The 20,278-nt window shown below is 43.9% G+C and overlaps 1 protein-coding gene across 4 annotated transcripts in view; it reads left to right on the top strand.

Moving 5' to 3' along the window:
- The window catches only part of LRRCC1 (leucine rich repeat and coiled-coil centrosomal protein 1), a 98,245-nt gene that overhangs the window by 51,486 nt on the left and 26,481 nt on the right, over positions 1–20,278 (top strand). For all 4 annotated transcript variants that reach the window (XM_073550576.1, XM_073550577.1, XM_073550578.1 and 1 more), the window contains 3 exons: positions 11,469–11,608; positions 16,961–17,162; positions 19,264–19,449. In XM_073550576.1, coding sequence (XP_073406677.1) covers positions 11,469–11,608; positions 16,961–17,162; positions 19,264–19,449 — 528 coding nt within the window. The remainder of the gene's footprint in view (positions 1–11,468; positions 11,609–16,960; positions 17,163–19,263; positions 19,450–20,278) is intronic.

Below are 20,278 nucleotides of genomic sequence, written 5' to 3'. Positions count from 1 at the left end.
CCGTCCCCTCAGGAACAGGAAACCAACTGATGCGTGGGAGAGGTGCCGCCCTTTTGTATCTGTAGGTTTCCTGTTCCTATAGGGCGGATCCCCTCTCTCGTGGTGCTGTCATGGGAGTCCGAATAAATATACATATGTTCAGGTGACTTGAAAATGTGAAGCATAATGTGCGCATCAGTTGTATATAAATAAAGCAAAACATAATACCAATTAAATCACAATAGCTTTGTGTTATTATTCCAATGATGAAACCTGCCTAGCTTCTTAACCATACCTACATCTACAAAAACATAAACTATTCCGCAGCCTACTTCCACATAATGAGCTGTTTACTATGCAAAATCTCTACTCTGCAAAGTGAGGTGAGTGGAATTCCACCTCTCCCAAATCTTTTCGAATTTACCCGGGCACCCTCTGTTTTGATGCAATGTACGTTCATATGGGATAATCGAATTTACTAAAGTGATCCAGGACCCAAGAGAAGGAGGTGAATTTCCCATCCACCGTAGTACTAGTACCTTTCGTGCCATAAACAGTGTCTCCCGTAGAAAAATCCCAATATATTGACCCCATGCCTCCTCATCCCATACTCCAAATAGACAGACCAGTGGCTCAAGAGGAACAGGGATTTGCACCAAAGATGTCAATAGTGATGTCACCTCCCTCCAGTATTGTGCAACGACAGGACAGCACCAGATCATATGGATAAAGTCTGCATCTATTGAGTGACATCTCAAACATTCCGATGACTGGTATCGGCACATCTTAAAGAGTCGAGTTGGAGTCAAATATGATTGATTAATAATATATAATTGTATCATCCTGTTATTGGCAGACGGAGATACCCAGATTGGTGACTCCAGGATTTCTTCCCACTCCTCTCCCTGTGTATCTGGGATGAGCCTCTCCTATTTCTTAACAGAATCTAAGGTACATTCTGTCCCCACTGACAACATATATGTATACAAAGAGGAAATGAGACCCTGAGGGCCCTGTGATTTAAGGATCCCTATCAAGGGTAGAGACGAAACAGCATTATTCATACCTATACATCTCATGTGCGATTGAAAAGCCGACCTTAGTTGCAAATAACGGAAAAACTGGGATCTCGAGACACTGTGATTAACTTGTAATTGTTCAAAGGACATCAAAGTTCCATGATCATATAGATCACCTATCATAGAGACACCATACTGAACCCAAAACTTGGGTTCAAGTAGCACCGGGAGGTAGCCATTATTCCATAGGGGCATTTCAGCTATAATATCCCCAAATCCAACCACCCCTTTACTCTGTCTCCATATCGATCGTGCCAGACGAAGCAGGGGTAACAATCTTGAGACATTCATTTTCCTCATTTCCAAAAAACCCAGTGGGCAACTAGCTTGTGCAGCATGAAGCAGATGATGTTCAGAATCAGGGAGATGACTTCCAGGCATCCATGTATTTATGGCCTTGGCCTGTCCAGCCAAATAATATAGGAAGAATTCGGGTAACTCTGCCCCCCCTCCCCTCTTGGGTCTCTATCGAGTGGATAGTTTAAGTTTAGGCCTGGTTTTCCCCCATATAAAGGATGTGATCTGGGAATTTAGTGAAAAAGGATTTGGGCACCGCTACTGCACTATGTTGGAGAAAGTAGCTAAGCTTGGGGAGTAATATCATTTTAATTAAATTAATACGTCCGGCTACAGACAGTGGAAGTTTACCCCAGATCGCGAATTTACCTCTGACCATCTCCAGCAATTGTTGTATATTAAGTTGTAGATCAAGTTTACTGCCCTGAGAAATAAGGACACCCAGATATTTAAAATTGGTTACAATGGGCAGTAAGGAGAGGGTCTCAAGTCTTGGCATTGGAGCGTGGGAAAGGGGCGTCAAAGCAGATTTCTCCCAATTTATGTATAGGCCAGAATATTTACTGAATTTATTTATGGTAGTGATAACTCCTGTCAAGGTTTCCTCCGCTTTGTCCATAAATATCACCATATCATCAGCATACAGGCCTATGGTGTCTGTTCGACCCGCTATTTCTATACCAACAACACTAGGGGAAGATCTTATACGAATTGCCAGTGCCTCAATAGCAAGAGCAAAAAGGGTCGGGGAAAGGGGACTGTTGTGAGTTCATTTTCCCCTTCATTACTCAGGCCCGAGGAACTCCCTCTTCTGGTAAAGAAAGGTAGTGAGCCTGATTGTCAAACACCTGAGGCTGATGATTGTGACTGGCTGAGTGGAGTTACGGACTGGATATAATGCTGCCGACGCCCTTCTGCCCTGCGGGTGATTTCTCTGTGGGATCCTTGGAGACCAGTCTGAATTCCTGCTCCTCCAAAGCTAAGTTTGCTGCTCGGCCTTTTGCTTTTGTGCTTTGACTTTGTTTTTGCTTTGTTTTTCTGGATTTCTGCCATACCCTTCTGGGGTGTGCTGAATTCATTTAGCTCTGTCTTTTGAAAATACCTGAGTGCTGATTCAGTTTTTGAAGCCTAGCTGCTTCAGGGCCTTTTTTCATATCAGCTGGTTGGCTTATGTCTTTGATAGGGTTTTTGCAGATTGCAGACAGCAGCCTTCCTTTCCTTTCCTTTCCTATCTAGGTAGTTTTGGGGCCCCGTCTTTGCTCAGTCTATCTTTCTGTCTGTGTTAGTATTTTCATCTTGCTTCACCGTCATTATATGTTGGGGTTTGCCTATTGCTTTGGGGTCTGCTCTGGGGCAGTTTAGATTTCCCCTTTCTTTCTTTAGGCCTATGTATTTCTCCGGCTGTGATCGAGGGGTCTAGGGAATCATAGGAACCCCCCACGGCTACTGCTAGTTGTGTTGATAGGTTCAGGGGTCTGCAATCTGATAGTTGCCAACTTCTCTGGTTTTCTGGACTTAGCTTGTATAAGTGCTTTTGCCTCCTACGGTGACTCATTCATAACAAGGGACACCCCTGACGAGTTCCCCTATGCAGTGAAAATGACTCCGATATGGAGTTATTTACGATGACCCGGGCCTTGGGCTTCATGAATAAAACACTGACCCATTTTTGGAATCTATCACCAAATCCATACCTCTGCAGACATGCACGGAGAAAAGGCCATTCAAGAGAGTCAAAGGCCTTGGCCGCATCCAGCGATGCCAATGCCGATTCATTATCTGGTACCAGAGAGCTATATTGGACCACTGACTGGACACGTCTAATATTGATGGAGATGCTCTTACCAGGCATAAAACCAGTTTGGTCAGAGTGTATGAGGTCTAATATGAATGAGTTCAGCCTTTTGGCCAAAATTTTTGTAAAAATCTTATAATCCACATTTACTAGTGATATAGGCCTGTAAGATCCACAATCTAAAGGGTCCTTCCCCTCCTTTTTAAGAACTATTATATTAGCCTCATAAAAGGATTCCGGCATACATCCCCCCTCCCAAATCCCACGAAACACCGTCAACAAAAGGGGCGCCAGTATATCCTGATATCTACTATATAACTCCACAGGAAATCCATCCAGCCCAGGGGCCTTCCCGGAGGCCATATCTTTTATGGCATCCTCTACCTCCTCTAGAGTAAACTCAGCATCCATAAAGGCCTGTTGGGAAGGACTCAGTGTAGGAAACTATATATCTGACAAATAATTTAGACACCCCGGGCCATCCACATCAGTTTTAGAATTGTATAATGAACCATAATAGTCAGAAAAGCACTTCAGTATCTCCTCAGTTGAAGAAACCAAAGTACCACCCAAATCACGATTCTGTAGAATTGTGTTAGTTGTATTATGCTGTCGTACTAAGTAAGCCAAAAATTTGCTTGCCTGATTCCCCATCTCAAAATAAGATTGTCGGGCAAAAAATAATTTACATTTCGTTTTGGTGTCAATATATTGAGTATATAACCTTTGAACAGTCAGCCATTCCACCCTATTACTGTTAGTTTGATTGTATATATAGGCTGCCTCCGAATCTTTCAGACGTCGCTCCTTCTCGCCATCCTCCTCCGATGTCACCCGTTTAATGTAAGGCTGTGTGCACACGCTGCGGATTTTGCTGCGGTTCCGCAGCGGTTTTGGCCGCTGCGGACCTGCAGCAGTTTTTGCTGCGGTATACAGTACCATGATTCCCTATGGGAATCAAAAACCGCAGTGCAGACGGTGCGGATTTTTCTGCGCGGTTTTTCTGCGATTTTGAAACCGCAGAAAGAATTGACATGTCAATTCTTTCTGCGGATTCCGCTGCGGTTTGCCATCTCCTACATTGAGGAGATGAAAAACCGCAGGGCAGAACCGCAGAGCAATCCGCAGGTAAAACCGCAGGTCTTTTGACCTGCGGTTTTACCTGCGGATTGTACAATATCCGCACGGATGAATCCGCACCTAAATCCGCAGCGTGTGCACACAGCCTAAGAGATCGTAGAGGATAAACAACCCCGTAAATAAGCTTTAAGAGCATCTCAAAATACATTAATATTTCGGGGTTCAGGGTGGGATGAGACAAAGCAACGTAACTGATCTATCGTTCTATCAGGCGATGTTATCAACTTCAGCCAAAAAGGATTCAACTTCCATGTTATCCTATTAGTCGATGGTCCATATTTAAGTTTAAGAACAGCTGGGGTATGATCTGAAATCCCCCTACTGCCATGTTCAATATCATCCACCCATGTCGCCAGACTGCTGGATCCAAAGATGTAGTCTATGCGAGACAGAGAGCGTTTAGTGGAGGAATGGCAAGTATACTCCCTTGTCTCAGGATGGTGCATTCTCCAAAGATCCAGCCACCCACTACCCTCCATGAATTGTGACAGTTGGGATGTAACCGGGGAGAGGCCCCACTCTGTACACCATCATCTAATATCAATTTATCAAGATGACTCTTCATGACCAAATTAAAATCTCCCATACAAATGACATATGCATCTGAGTGTTGAGATCGAAGCTCAATGCCTTTTGGATAATTGACATATTGGCCGGGGGGGATTATAAATAGAGTTAATCAGCGCATGTACAAACACAAATCGTCCCTCAGGGTCTTTCCGGGCCTTCCTGGTCTCCCACCAAACATCTTTATGGATTAACAGTGAAACTCCCCTCGAATAGCTGGTGTGAAAAGCATGTATAAACCATTGTACCCACGGTTTCTGTACCCACCAATCCGTATCCCTAGTCAGGTGCGTCTCAACCAGTGCCACAATGTGAGGACAATAGTGTCTAATTTGTGAGAACACCTTAATTTTCTTTTGAGGGGTTTTTATGCCTCTTACGTTCCAAGTCATACAAATCAACTCAGAACCCATTGCCGTCCATCCGGATATGTTGCATAATGGTGCCCGAACCGAGTGCAGAGATCCTACCCAGACAGCAATATTGGTGTCGGCTGTGGCATTTACCTAAATAACTATACAAACTAAAACTTTTGAAAAAGAAAAAACAAAACAGGAACCTAGTTATATAGGAGCACAGTCTCACTCCCCCATCAAAAAATAAAAAAGGGGATACCATCACTGAACACAGTGTCCGGTATTGTTGATAACTGGATACTCGCCGAGAGAGCTCCAATTAGACCTTTGGTTGAAAGGATCCAAAGTAACAGCCGCCACATTAGGATTCCTTCGCAGGGGATCCCCTATGGGACCACAGCCATTCCGTCGCCTCCGCTGGATCAGTGAAAAACACGGAGGAACCTTCATGAACGACCCGAAGTCGGGCCGGATATATCATCGAGTATACAATGTTCCTGTCCCTGAGCCGTTTCTTGACCTTGATGAATTGTGCCCGCTGCTTCTGCAGTTCCAAGGAAAAGTTAGGAAAGATGGAGATGACAGCATTGTTGAATTTAATAGGACTTTTTAGTCGTGCAAGACGCAGAATGGTATCTCTGTCCTTAGAATTGAACAAGCGTGCCAGGAAAGGTCGGGGCGGGGCCCCCGGAGGCAAGGGTCTTGTAGGGACCCTGTGAGCTCTTTCAATAGTGAACATTGAGGAGAATTCATCTCCCAGGGAGACCTTAAGCCAGTCCTCCAGAAACTGCTCAGGATGCTGACCTTCCGAACGCTCAGGCAGACCAACGATGCGGATATTGTTCCGGCGCATTCTGTTCTCCAGGTCATCTGCCATTTGCTTCCAAGCATTCATGGAGCCCGCCACCTTCGTTAATTTAGCCTCCATAGGTGTGATGGTGTCTTCTACCCTGGACACCCTCGTCTGCATCTCCGTGATGTGTCCCTTCATGGCCTGCATATCCTGACGAAGTCTCCCCACCTCCGTATAAACATCCTCGATTTTCTCTGTCAGGGACGTCCTTGTCAGAGAGAGAGCCTGCATCAAGTGCTCAGACGTCTGTTTAAGGGTCAATTCCTCCTGTTCCGTCTCCTCCTCACCCCCAGAAGGGCGATTTTTGCGCTGAGTCTGAGAGGAAGTGTTCCTGTTAGGTCGTGCACTTTCAGCGGGGTCAGGTCTGACAAACTCTTTCAGTTTTTCCGCCGTTCCTGACCCTTTAAGTCGACTCATGGTTATCTGCAGTGCGGTCTAATGAAATAGTTGAAAACGTGTGGTCTGGGTATCACCCACCACAGATGGGGATCACAGCAGGGCTAGTAATGGTTAATTATAGTTCGGGCCACAGAAGGGTGCCACAGGGATTATGAGGATGGCAACCAACACTATTCAGCACAGTTCCTTGTGGCCAGGGGAGGGAGAGGGGCCCCCACAGAGACAGCTGCAGTGGGGGAGGATGTGCAGAGCCTCCCGTAGTAATGGCGCCAGCCGGCGCAGTGAGCAAATATTAGAGGAGGGATAACACGCAGGGCCCACTTTTTCAGGGCACACACCGCGCGTCCCCTCAAGATTATCAGCCGGTATCTTCACTGCCCGGCGGCGGTGCAGCGGTGTGACCGACGCCGCAGCTCTCAGTGGCAGAGCTGCGCGTCCAAGATGGCCGCCGCCTCGTGGAGGATTAGCCACCCGCTCCTGTCTCCCCCGCCGCCCGCTCTCAGAAGTTACCGCACGACCTGCTGCGGGGTACCCGGAGGGTACCGACGTCTAGGGGGTCCAGACAGCGCAAAGCAAGCCAACAGGAAGGGGTCCAGAATCCAGGATGCAGCAGGATATTGAGGAGCTCTCCTAGCCAGCGTCTTCTCCCGTTCACGGCATAGCTACGCCCCCGGTGAGGTGCGATTTGAAGAAGAGAGGAGGTGAGTGAGCTCTCCCTAAGTGATGGTCGGGAGGAAGGTTATGGGGCAGTGGAAGTGATCTTTTATACATAGAGGTTGTGGTGAATGGGCAGTAAAGACTTGCCTTGTTGGTTGACCTTATTTTTTGAATGTGCGGCAAAGTTCTGCAGAGACGAGAAGGTAGGATCGGGCAGTGGAAGGTGGAGGAGGGAATAGAGTGTTGAATAACTGTTTGAGGTTGTGGGATAAAGAAGATGCATAGATTGTGAAATACACCTGTTTAGCAGAGGTGAGGGGCCGTTTTGAATGTGAAAGTTGCTGTTTTGAACCCAAATGGAAGAAAACACAACGCCGCTCCGCAACTTTGGACACTTGTCAAAGCTTTTTAGGGAGGTTATTCTTCCAAGCTTGTCTATTGATTCGTCACATTCCTCCATGCAATAGAGGAGCGACAGAGTCAATAGCTGATGCTAATGTGATGTTGTAGAAAACGGTGGCACTGTCTGTGTCATGTGAAGATATAAAGGACAGTGGTAGACTAGTTGGAGAGCATGTGAATGTCTAGGTGTCGAGGTTTCTGCAGGGGTGTGGTAATTTCTGAGTATGGTGGCAGATAATGAGGAGCGGGATGAGAAAGTGAGTAGATGGTGGTCAGGGGGAGAGGTGAGTTGGGGAGGTAAGATAGAAGGTAGAGGAGGGAGAAGATAGGTCTAATGTACAGTGGCATGTAAAAGTTTGGGCTTTCCTGGTCAAAATTACTGGTATTGTGAACAGTTAAGTAAGTTGAAAATGAAATGAACTCTAAGAGGCGTACAGTTCAAGATGACACATTTAATTTGTATTTTAGGCAAAAAAAATCATATTTTAATTTTTTAAAAATTACAAAAAGGGAAAATAGGTTGATGCAAAGGTTTGGGCACACTTGGAGATTTGTGTACTCAGATAACTTTGAGCAAGGTTTCAGACCTTAATTAGCCTGTTATGGTTATGGCTTGTTCACTATCCTCTTTTAGAAAGGTCATGTGATGGAAATTTCCCAGCTTTATAAAAAACCCAGCCTCCTCTAATCTTGTACCAAAAAACAGCAGCCATGGGTTCTTCTAAGCAGATGCTTAGCACTCTGAAAATGGTGTATAAGAAGATGGCAAAGCATTTTTCAAGTTGCTCTTTCCTCAGTTTGAAATGTAATTAAGAAATGGCAGTTACCAGCAACAGAGGAGGTCAAGATAAGGTCTGGAAGACTAAACAAAGCTTCAGTGACAGCTGCGCATAGGACTGCTAGAGTGGCAAATCAGAAACCGCTTCGCTGTAAAAGACCATCAGAAAGATTTAGCAGACTATGAAGTTGTGCCACATTGTTCTACTTTACAGAGACACCTGCACAAATATGGCCTTCATGGGAGAGAAAACGTCTCCTGCTCACAATAAAATTCAACCTCAGAATGCAAAACAACACCTAAACAAGTTGAAGCATTTTGAAAACAAGTCTTCTGGACGGATGAGGTTAAATAAGATCTCTTGGTCACAATGAGCAAAAGCTATGTGTGAAGAAAAAAGGGCACAGAATTTCAGGAAAAGAACATCTCACCTACGATTAGGCATGGGGTTGATCAATCATGCTTTGTGCTTGTGTTGCAGCCAATGGCACGGGCAACATTTCATGAGTAGAGGGAAGAATGGATTCAATGAAATTTCAACAAATTCTCGATGCAAACATAACACCGCCTGTAAAAAAGCTGAAGTTGAAAAGAGGATGGCATCTGCAAATGGATAATGATTCTAAACACACGTCATAATCCACAATAGACGACCTCAAAAGGTGCAAATTTAAGGTTTTACAATGGCCCTCACAGTCCCTTGATCCGAACATCATTGAAAATCCATGGCTAGACCTCAAAATAGCAGAGCATGCAAGATGACACAGGAATCATACAGAACAAGAGTAATGTATGAAAATCAATCAAACAAGAATTGAAATACTCTTGGCTAGCTACAAAAAGCGTTTACAAGCTGTGATACTTGCAAAAGGGGGTGCTACTAGGTGCCTAAACTTTTGCATCAGCCCATTTTCCTTTTTGCAAATGTAAAAGATGAAAATATATGTATAGGCTGACAGGACGCCACGGAGGAGCGGACTAAAGCTAAAGACTAAACATTAATCTCAGTCAGCCTGACAGGATTAGTGGAGGGCAGGTTGGCATGGAGCTATTGTAATAGACAATCCATACATTTTTACTCCAGAAACTCTCGATACTGGGAGGATTCTGTCGGACATACTGAGCAGAAATGCTTGGACTGCGGAAGAGATTTTGTTTTGTTTTACAGCAGCTCCTATCCTGTCAGGCAGGGCTGTGGAGTCGGTAAGCCAAACCTGCGACTCCGACTCCTCAATTTCCCTTACACCGACTCCACGACTCCGACTCCCACATATATTGCTTGTATTTAAGTGAAAAATGTATTGTAGTACAATGTGAACATCAGACATTTAATCATTTTTATGATACAATAATCAAGATATTTAGATAGAACATAATATATATTTATTGGAATACAACTTTAGAACACAAAAAACTGTAATAAATTGTAAATATGTAATACACTATGGAATATCGATTACATATACATGTATACAGTACAGACCAAAAGTTTGGACACACCTCATTCAAAGAGTTTTCTCTATTTTCATGTCTATGAAAATTGTAGATTCACTCTGAAGGCATCAAAACTATGAATTTACACATATGGAATTATATAATTAACAAAAATGTGTGAAACAACTGAAAATACTGTATGTCTTATACTCTAGGTTCTTCAAAGTAGCCACCTTTTGCTTTGATTACTGCTTTGCACACTCTTGGCATTCTCTTGATGAGCTTCAAGAAGTAGTCACCGGAAATGGTTTTCACTTCACAGGTGTGCCCTGTCGGTTTTAATAAGTGGGATTTCTTGCCTTATAAATGGGGTTGGGACCATCAGTTGTGTTGTGCAGAAGTCTGGTGGATACACAGCTGATAGTCCTACTGAATAGACTGTTAGAATTTGTATTATGGCAACTTATATAGTATAAATATATATATATCACTATGACTTACCTCAGCTAAGACAAACCCTAGATCCTCATGCTACATTCACACCACGGGTGTAGCCAGGATCACACCTGGGGGGGGGCAGAACCTCATACTGCACACCTCAGCTGCTGCAGAACCTCATACTGCACACCCCTACACTTGAAAATAAAGCCTGCACCTTAAGAAGATGTGATGATAAATGCAGTCTGTTTATTCCAACTATCAATTGATGTTGATGTGTTACTGAAGACGAGCAATGCCTGTCCTGGGCGTCCTTTTGGGCAGCTATGAGGTGTACCTGACTGGTGCTAAAAAAAAAAGTGTTAGTCTGTGTACTACCCGGCTTTCATTCTTTTTGGTACAGATAAGATATGGATAAATGGATAGATAGAGCAGATTTCTAATCTGCTTTTGCTATTGAAAACATTATCTATGAGCTCAAAAACGTTTCAGGTGACGCGGTTTTTTAAAAAGCTGATCTGCTTTTGCAGCTGAAAAACATATCCGCAAAAAAGGCAGGAAAAATGCTGTGTGTGAATGTAGCCTTAGATCAGGAATAGAACAGCCATTTATAGGACATTTCATAACTTTCCCAAATTCCTATGAAAAAATATTCAGCATATTCTGCTTTGAACTACTGTATTTATTATATATTTTAGGAGTCGGTCCATTTTATACCGTTTCCGACTCCACCAAAATGAGCACCGACTCCACAGCCCTGCTGTCAGGTTCAGTGAACAGAGGGATACGCATCCACGATACCTGACGGCACGCTGCTCTCACCCGATGCTACACATCCTATTGCACATCATATGGGAAACTGCTGTAGATGGCAGCTGACATGTTTAAAATCCTGACAAGTTTACATTTTTGCTAAATAAAGGTATTTAGTGATTTTTAAATGTATTTTATTTATTTGTCGTTACATTTCTCTGAGAACACCTTATAAGGTAAATTTCTTCTAAAAAAAAAAAAAGCCCAAGTGACCTGTGTGAAAATTGCAAGACTTCTAATAATTGTTCTTAACACAGGTTGTGATGATGAAATAGAAAACCACTACCAAAAAATACTTTTACACAGAAACTGTAGGTCATTTTCTGATGTTATCTTCCGTTTTACGCTATTATTTATTCTTGGTCTTCTTTATCTTGTAATCACAGCATTCAATAAGAATGCTTTGTGCGGTATTTGGGTTTTTTTTTTTTTGTTTTTGTTTTTTTAATTATATAAATGACACTTATACACTTCCTTACAGATGAAACGCGTGCAGGAAGCTGAGCGTAAAGTGTCTGCCTCCCAGAGAGAAAACGAGCTGCTTCGCTCGTCTGTACGTCAGCACAAAGAAAAAGTCCAGCAGCTCCACGAATTGCTTACTTCCAGGGAGCAAGCACACAGGTACCTGTGACTGTCAGCAGCACTCATGTGCACTGGTACCTGTGACTGTCAGCAGCACTCATGTGCACTGGTACCTGTGACTGTCAGCAGCACTCATGTGCACAGGTACCTGTGACTGTCAGGAGCACTCATGTGCACTGGTACCTGTGACTGTCAGGAGCACTCATGTGCACAGGTACCTATGACTGTCAGCAGCACTCATGTACACAGGTATGAGTTATGTCATATCTTGAATGATGGTGCACCGAAGCCCCTCATTTGCATGCTAAATAATTTGGTGTTTTTAGCAACTACACCACTGAAATGTATACTACAAGTATGATTTTTACAGGGGTTAAGCCCCTTACATACCTGTACAGATGATTTGATTTGTGTTTGGGGGTGACAGGCTTTTTTTTAACTCTTTCCGACATCAGGCGTAATAGTACGCCGATGTGGGCTCCGGCGGTGAGCCCACATCTTTCTCAGCACGTCATCAGTTTTGAACAGCTGGCATGTACCAGAAACAGCCGCTGGTGAAATTGTGATCCAGCCGCTGCTATTAACCTAAAAATGCCGCTGTCAAATGACAGCGGCATTTAACATGTGATTCCGGCATTTGCGCCAGAAATCCGCCCATTGATGACCTCCGTCACGTGATCGCGGGTCTCTGATGGTTCGGCATGACAACTGTAGATCTCCTGCACACCTCTATGGTTGTCAATGCCGGATTGCTATGAGCGCCGCCTGGTGGCCAGTGCTCATAGCAATTCAGCTATATACAGGTAATCTGATCATCTCCTGTATGTAGCAGAGCCGATCAGGTTATGGCAGCTTCTAGTTTCCCATGGAGACTATTGGAGCATGCCAAAAGTATAAAAAAAAAAAAAAAGTTTTTCAAATCACCTCTCTTTTGCCCCATTCAAAATAGAACAAAAAAAAAAAATCACACATACATATATTTGGTATCGCCGCGTTCAGAATCGCCCGATTTATCAATATAAAAAAAAATTAACCTGATCGCTAAACTGCGTAATGAGAAAAAATTCAAAACACCAGAATTAAGTTTTTTGTTAGCCGCAACATTGCATTAAAATGCAATAAAGTGCAATCAAAAGATTGTATCTACCTCAAAATGATATAATTTAAAATGTCAGGTCGGTGCGCAAAAAATAAGCCGGCATTGAACCCGAGATCATGAAAAGTGGAGACGCTATGGGAATAGGAAAATGGCGGGTTTTTTTGTTTTTGTTTTTAGCTAACTTTGTAATTTTTTTTACCACTTAAATAAAAAAGAACCTAGACATGTTTGGTGTCAATGAACTTGTAATGACCTGGAGAATCATAATGGCAGGTCAGTTTTAGCATTTAGTGAGCCTAGCAAAAAAGGCAAACAAAAACAAGTGTGGGATTGCACTTTTTTTTTTGCAATTTCACCGCACTTAGAATTTTTTTTCCCATTTTCGAGTACACGACATGGTAAAATCAATGGTGTCGTTCAAAATTACAACTCGTCCCTCAAAAAACAAGCCCTCACATGGCCATTTTGACCAAAAAATAAAAAAAGTTATGGCTCTGGGAAGAAGGGGAGCAAAAAATGAAAATGCAAAACCAAAAATAGCTCTGGTCGTTAAGGGGTTAAAGGGGTTTCCCGATAGCTACAATATAATAAATTCTCGTTTTTATTTTTTTAAATGCAACGCGTGAGAAAAAAAAATCTGAATGGGTCTCTAATTTGGCTGCAGTACAGAACATTGACCAATGTGGAATCCATTATAAACATTTGCATGAGAATTGCAGCACAAAGCAGGCTGGCTCACGCAGTGAGGTGAATCCTCTCAATCCAAAGTCCAGGTGGGCATACGGGCCACAGGCGTCTGCGTAGTAGGTGGTATAACACGTGGAAAGCAGAGTCACTAGAAGTCACAGGCGGACACATAGAGGCAAATAATGTTTTATTAAAGTCCTGGAAGCCACAGACATGCAAACAGGATGCTGGAAACCGCTGGCAAGCGGGAGACATCCAGGAGACGTCAGTTAAGCAGGCGGTATACTGGAAACCCATGACAGGCAGGAGATGTACACAAGACAACAGGCAAGCAGGCGGGATGCTGGAAACTATCGCCCAATATTGCTGCTCCCATTCGCTTCTAAACTCCTGGAGCAGCATGTCCACACTGAACTTTCCTCCCCCTCTCATCTAAGTTGCTCTTTGACAATCTACAATCTAGCTTCCGCCCCCATCATTCCACTGAGACAGCCCTGACCAAAATTACCAACGACCTACATACAGCCAAAGCTAACGGACAATACTCTATACTCCTGCTTCTAGACCTGTCCTCTGCTTTTGTCACAGGTGACAACTGCCTCCTACTACAGATCCTCTCCTCCTTTGGCATCAAAGAACTCGCCCTATCCCGGATCTCCTCATACCTTTCCAACCGCACATTCAGCGTCTCCCACTCCCACACTACCTCCTCATCCCACTCGCTCTCTGTTGGAGTCCCCCAAGGCTCTGTTCTAGGACCCCTACTCTTCTCAATCTACACACTTTGCCTGGGGCAACTCATAAAGTCCCACGGATTCCAGTACCACCTTTATGCCGATGATACTCAGATCTACCTCTCTGGCCCAGACGTCACCTCTCTGCTCTCCAGAATCCCAGAGTGTCTATCAGCCATATCCTCCATCTCCTCTCGCTTCCTCAAACTCAATGTGGACAAATCTGAACTGATCATCTTTCCCCTATCTCACAGATCTTCCTTACCTGACCTTTCTATAACAATTGACAACATCACGCTTTCACCTGTACCGGAGGTCCGCTGCGTTGGAGTAACCCTTGACTCTGCCCTGTCCTTCAAATCGCACATCCAAGCTCTATCCACATCCTGTTGCCTCCAGCTCAAAAATATTTTCAGAATCCGTCCCTTTCTCAACCCTCAATCTACTAAAATGCTTGTGCATGCCCTCATGATCTCCCGCCTCGACTATTGCAACATCCTTTTCTGTGGCCTCCCTGCTAACACCCTCGCACCTCTCCAGTCCATCCTCAACTCTGCCGACCGACTAATTCATCTCTCTCCTCGCTACTCCTCCGCTTCTCCCCTCTGCAAATCTCTTCACTGGCTCCCATTCCCTCATCGAATCCAATTCAGATTACTAATACTGACCTACAAAGCCATCTACAACCTGTCTCCTCCATACATCTCTGAACTAATCTCCCGATACCTTTCCTCACGTAATCTCCGGTCCTCCCAAGACCTCCATCTCTCCTCCACACTTATTCGCTCCTCACCCAACCGCCTCCAAGACTTCTCCCGAATAGCCCCCATCCTCTGGAATTCCCTACCCCAACACGTCCGACTATCAACCACACTCGGATCCTTCAGACGGAACCTGAAAACCCACCTCTTCAGGAAAGCCTGCAGTGATCCCCGCTGCCTCACCACTACTGGAGCTACCGCCTCACCATCACTGGAACTGCTGCAACCCCCCAACCTACTGTCTCCTTCCCCACCATCCTGTAGCATGTAAGCCCGAAAGGGCAGGGTCCTCTCTCCCCTCTGTATCAGTCTGTGATTGTTAGTTTGTTTACTGTAAGTGATCTCTGTAATTTGTATGTAACCCCTTCTCATGTACAGCACCATGGAACCAATGGTGCTATATAAATAAATAATAATAAAAAAAACTGCAGGAACGTAGGGAACATCCAAGAGATTACATACAGGTAGTACTCAAAACTCAGGTTTAACAAGAAAGTCTAATACCATGGAAACTGCACACAGCCAGGAAGACATCCTGAAAACCGCGGGCGTGCATGTAGAAGAGGTCCTAGAAGAGCGGGGACAGGTGGCAGACAAAACTCCAGAGAAACTAGAAAGTCCGAATACCTTGGAAGCCGCAGAAAGACAGGAAGAGGTCCGGTAACCTGCAGACTTGTTGCGATACTGGAATCCACAAGTAGGCAAGGTCCTCCATTGACAGGTAGCAAGGTTACCGGAAATCGCAGACCAGTAACTCATGGACAACACACCGCAGACAGCCAGGAGACATCATGATGACTTTGGACTGGACCTCTGCACAGAGGTGTAGGTCTTGGGAGGCATTATATAGGCATTATGTAGGCCCATGAAATACAACACATGGGAGTGTGCCAGGCTACTTGTAAAACCCCATGTGGAGTACAAGAAAATGACAGATCGGGGCAAGTGACAACAACAGTCGACTTGCTGCAGATTTTACGATCTCCCGGTATGCTTTGATTTTCATACTTATGTATTCTGCCTCATGTACATATGGTTTTAGATCCCCATTCAACCGGTAAATCTGCATTCAACATGTTAACAGCCACGGCTGGATCGCTATTTACATAACAGCTGATCAGATAAGCTGTCATGTGCCAGAAGAGATGTGGGTTCTGGCGCTAAGGGAGGGGGGAGACACGACATATGTGTATATATACGTCATATGTAGTATACGTGTTAATTCAAGTTAATATTCCCCATTCTTTTTTAGGCTAAAGTCTTGGTTTAATTAATTATTTTCGGGATGGTCAAGCTTTTTTGTTTTTGTTTGTTTTTTTGGCTTAAAGGGAAGCTGTCACAAGGTTTTTGCTACCTCATCTGAGAGCAGTGTAATGTAGGGAAAGATGCCCTAATTCCAGCAATGTATCACTTACTGGGTGCAGCATTTGTGATTCAGAGTTCTTGGATATAGGATGAAGCAGAGCTGATAAAGCTTCCTCCGACCACAGCAGGTTCTGTATGTACATTGTCTATAGGCAGTGAGCTGCTTATCACAGGAGGGGGCGTGATCAGACAGCTTGGCATAAGGCAACTAGTCCAGTTCTAGTGATAAAACCTTAATTTTACGTAAACCGCACACAGCCTGATAAGTGACTCATCATTGAATTTAGTGTTTTAACCTCTACCTCATACTGTCGTGAGGTTGCAAAAACGTGCTGATAGATTCACTTTAATGAATTCTGTTATTCTGCCTGATTTCAACAACCACTAGGGGGAGCAAACTGCATATGGATTTTTGAACAAAAACTTGGTGACAGATTCCCTTTAAAGCCATTCTGTCACTTACCTTCAATGTAACTTTTTTACCTGCTGTATGTGCCTCTGTGTTCCCTTGATTCTGCCATTATTTTGTCTTGTGCCTCTATGTTCCTGATACATGATATTTTTTTTGCCCTCCCTACATAAATCTAGTCTTGTCAGTCAAAGGGGTGTGACCCCCCCCAACTTTTCTTTGGGAACATTTTCTTAACAGGACCATGCCCAGTTGGCTAACTGTTCTAGATTTACACACAAGGAGGAGGGTCCATGGATTATCTTTTCCATAACAATGTGCGTTCTTCATCTCTAGAAAGGAGCTTGATACACGAGTGTCGTTACTTGGGCCCGAGTTCCAAGAAGCTGTGGCTAAGGAGGTGTCTAGAGCAGAACGCCTCCATAATCAGCAGATAAAGGAGTTTCAGGAGAAAATGAAAGCGCTGTCACAGCAATATACGGATCTAGAAGACGAATTTCGCACTGCTCTAATTATTGAATCTGGAAGATTTAAAGAGGTATTTCCGTATGATGAATGTGGAGACGACTGAATGAGAGAAAACAAGGGAGGGGGCGCAGACATAGGGCTTCACCTGGTATAAATCAATTAAAATATAAAAGTAGTCTGGAGTACTCACCCTTTATGGGTTTTGTTCAGACACAACCACTCTCAACGTTTGTTGCAGTCATATAGCTGCTGCAGAGCTCGTGCAGGTGGACAGCGTCCACTAGGTATCATAAGTTGAGGATCCAAGAAAAGCACTTCTGAGCATCCGTGCTGCTTTAGTGATAAGAATTCTTCAGAAATCCATATAAATCTTTCAAGTTCTTTATTATATGTACTACAGAAAGTGCTCAGAAGTGCTTTTCTTGGATCCTCAACTTTTGAGACGACTGAATGGGAAGTTGACATTTTATTGGGTGAGGGCCAGTCAAGTTGGGTGAGATCCCAAATTATGTCCTGGAAAGTTCTTTGTACGTCTCCTTAAATTTCTTCATCCAGTTATTTTGTGCAAAACCTCTGTAGCCATGTATTTAAATACGTTGAGTCTGAGTGGTTTGTTGACGTGATCAAACCCCCACCCCAGAACCCCTGTAGCACCATAACTATAGCCCTTGTCCCCCACCCCAGAACCCCTCTAGCACCATAACTATAGCCCTTGTCCCCCACCCCAGAACCCCTCTAGCACCATAACTATAGCCCTTGTCCCCCACCCCAGAACCCCTCTAGCACCATAACTATAGCCCTTGTATTCCAAGTCACTTCTGGACATTCACTATGAATGGACAGTAATGCGGAATTCACAGGGAAGCTACAACCTATGGCTGCCCGACACCGGGTCTTCAGCGTCTGTTACTTTAAGAGGTTGTCAAGTGAGTGATTTTTTTTTTTTTTTTTTTTTTTAAAGACTCAAAATGGTTTAATATGTTAAAAATCCAGTACTCCCCTCACTGATCCTAACCCTAGCTACCTAATCTTCTACCAACCTCCTGACTCAGGGACATGTGACACAGTATCCAATCCTTGGCCCACAGTAGCGACCCGCTGCAGCCAGTGATTGCCTACAGTGGTCACATGTTGTTGCAGCAGTAAGTAGAGAGCAGTGGGAATTGGGCTGGCAGGTAACCAGTGAGGTGAGAAGTGCTTCTTTTATTGTAGGCTCATAATAAAAAATGTTTCCCGCCAAACCACCACCTGATAATTAAGGAACTCGCCTAAAAAATAACAAACTAACAAAATTTAGGGTATTTTTTTCAATCCTTTCTTACCTAAAGTTTAAAAACTTCATATTTTGCTGCTGAAAAGATCTTCCTTGATCTCTCCTTGTATTTCTGGCCAGAATTATAGAACAGTCTTTCCTGGCAGGTCACGTAATGGAAATGAAGCCTTTGTCATTTCTTTTATGTGCAGACACAAGAGCTTACACTTTTCCGTGGGTCTCGTGTCTATTTTACATCCCTGTGACCTTGAATTCTGCTTTTGTTTTAGAATGTTTCCCAATGAATCTCCGTTTATCGCGACAGAAGAAAGTTGATTTTCTGCCCGTCGTCTCCTCCACACTTCTCTATTGAAGTCCTCATCCAGTTGACAAACGCTGTGCTGTTTTTGAGAATAGTTGGCTGAAATTAAGCAGGTCTTACCATGACTACTGTCATTTTCTAAAGTTCCAAAGTAAAACTTGTAAGGGATTTGTGGATAATGTCGCACAGCCAGAATAATTCACTGCACGGTCTGTGGTAATGGCCAAGTGACAATAACTCTCGTATAAAGGCGAGTGTAGGTCATCACTTCAGACTTCTGTCACCGATTGCACTGCAAATTACCTGCGCCCTGCAGTGTATTATGTGCTTTACACACTTTATATCTGCACCTAGAATCTTTTGAGAAGTGTCTATAAAAGTGATTTAGATATGAGAATCATTACATCTGCTGGATTTGTCATGGCACGTGGGCAATGTTGACAGATTTGGGGCAGTTTGTGCTATTTTTGATGACCTCATATTTTGGTGACCAATCGCATCTAGGAGAATTTATCAAGTAAAGCAAATTTCAAATGAGTTGTTCATTATCACAACCGCAGGATTTGTAGAAAATAAATGTGGTTCTCAATGTGATAGGTTAAAGATGGGTTTGATATCGTCACGGCAGAGCTAGCGGAACATAAAGAAGCGCTTTCTCACAGCCGCCATAAAGAGAAGCAATCTGCGAGTTTAATTCAGGAGCTCACTACCATGGTAAAGGAGCAGAAGACCAGAATAGCAGACCTCACCAAAGCAAAGCAAGAAAACACAAATTCTCTCAAAGTAGGTTGGTTTTGTGTGTTTCTTCACCTTGTTATAGGAAATCTGTCAGCAGGATTTCACCCTCCAAGATCTATCTATCTATCTATCTATCTATCTATCTATCTATCTATCTAGAGGACGGTAATGTCACGATGGGGGCAGGCTTTGCAGCGTTGAGAATCTCTCTCCCCATGTGCTCACCCACCTATCCACTCTATCTCTTCCCATGTGCAGCTCCTGGGCAGGGGAGGAAGCAAATACTGACATTAAGCAGGAGATCGCAGAGGATACATTTTGTGAGGTAAAATATTGTTTAAAAACAGTCAGTGAAATATTTTACCTCACAAAATGAATCCTCTGTGATCCCCTGCTGTAATGTCAGTATTATCTTTTGCTTCCTCCCCTGCCCAGGAGATGTGGTATGCTCCATACACGGTCCGACACAGACAATTTTTAAAATCAACTTTAATGTGACCGGCTTCCTCTGCCTGTAGACAAGTCGCGCATCTGCCGCCGGGATCAGCATTGCAGTGCGACGGTGTTCCGCTGGTGGTGCCTCGCAAGAGGCTGTGAGAGAGTGTGTGTGTGTGTGTGTGTGTGGTGCTACAGTGCTCCGCTGGTGGTACCGCGCAATAGGTTGGTACCAGCAGCAGTTTCCATATTGAGACACCCATCACTTGGGTTTCCCAATAAGGCGGTTAGTGAACTTTCTCCGCATGGAATTCTGGGATACGGTGACATCTGGGCAGAACAGGAAATGAAAACATTACAAGGCAATAATATAAATAAATGTGGCTCTTTGAAATTTCTTTATGTGCATGTAGAGAAATCAGCGTTGGAATTCAGATGC

Source organism: Dendrobates tinctorius, unplaced genomic scaffold (assembly GCF_039654945.1).
Source record: "Dendrobates tinctorius isolate UK_male_01 unplaced genomic scaffold, ASM3965494v1 ptg000165l, whole genome shotgun sequence".
Lineage (NCBI taxonomy): Eukaryota > Metazoa > Chordata > Amphibia > Anura > Dendrobatidae > Dendrobates > Dendrobates tinctorius.
The sequence above is the reverse complement of the archived record's forward strand: the minus strand, read 5'-3'. Positions and strand labels throughout refer to the sequence as shown.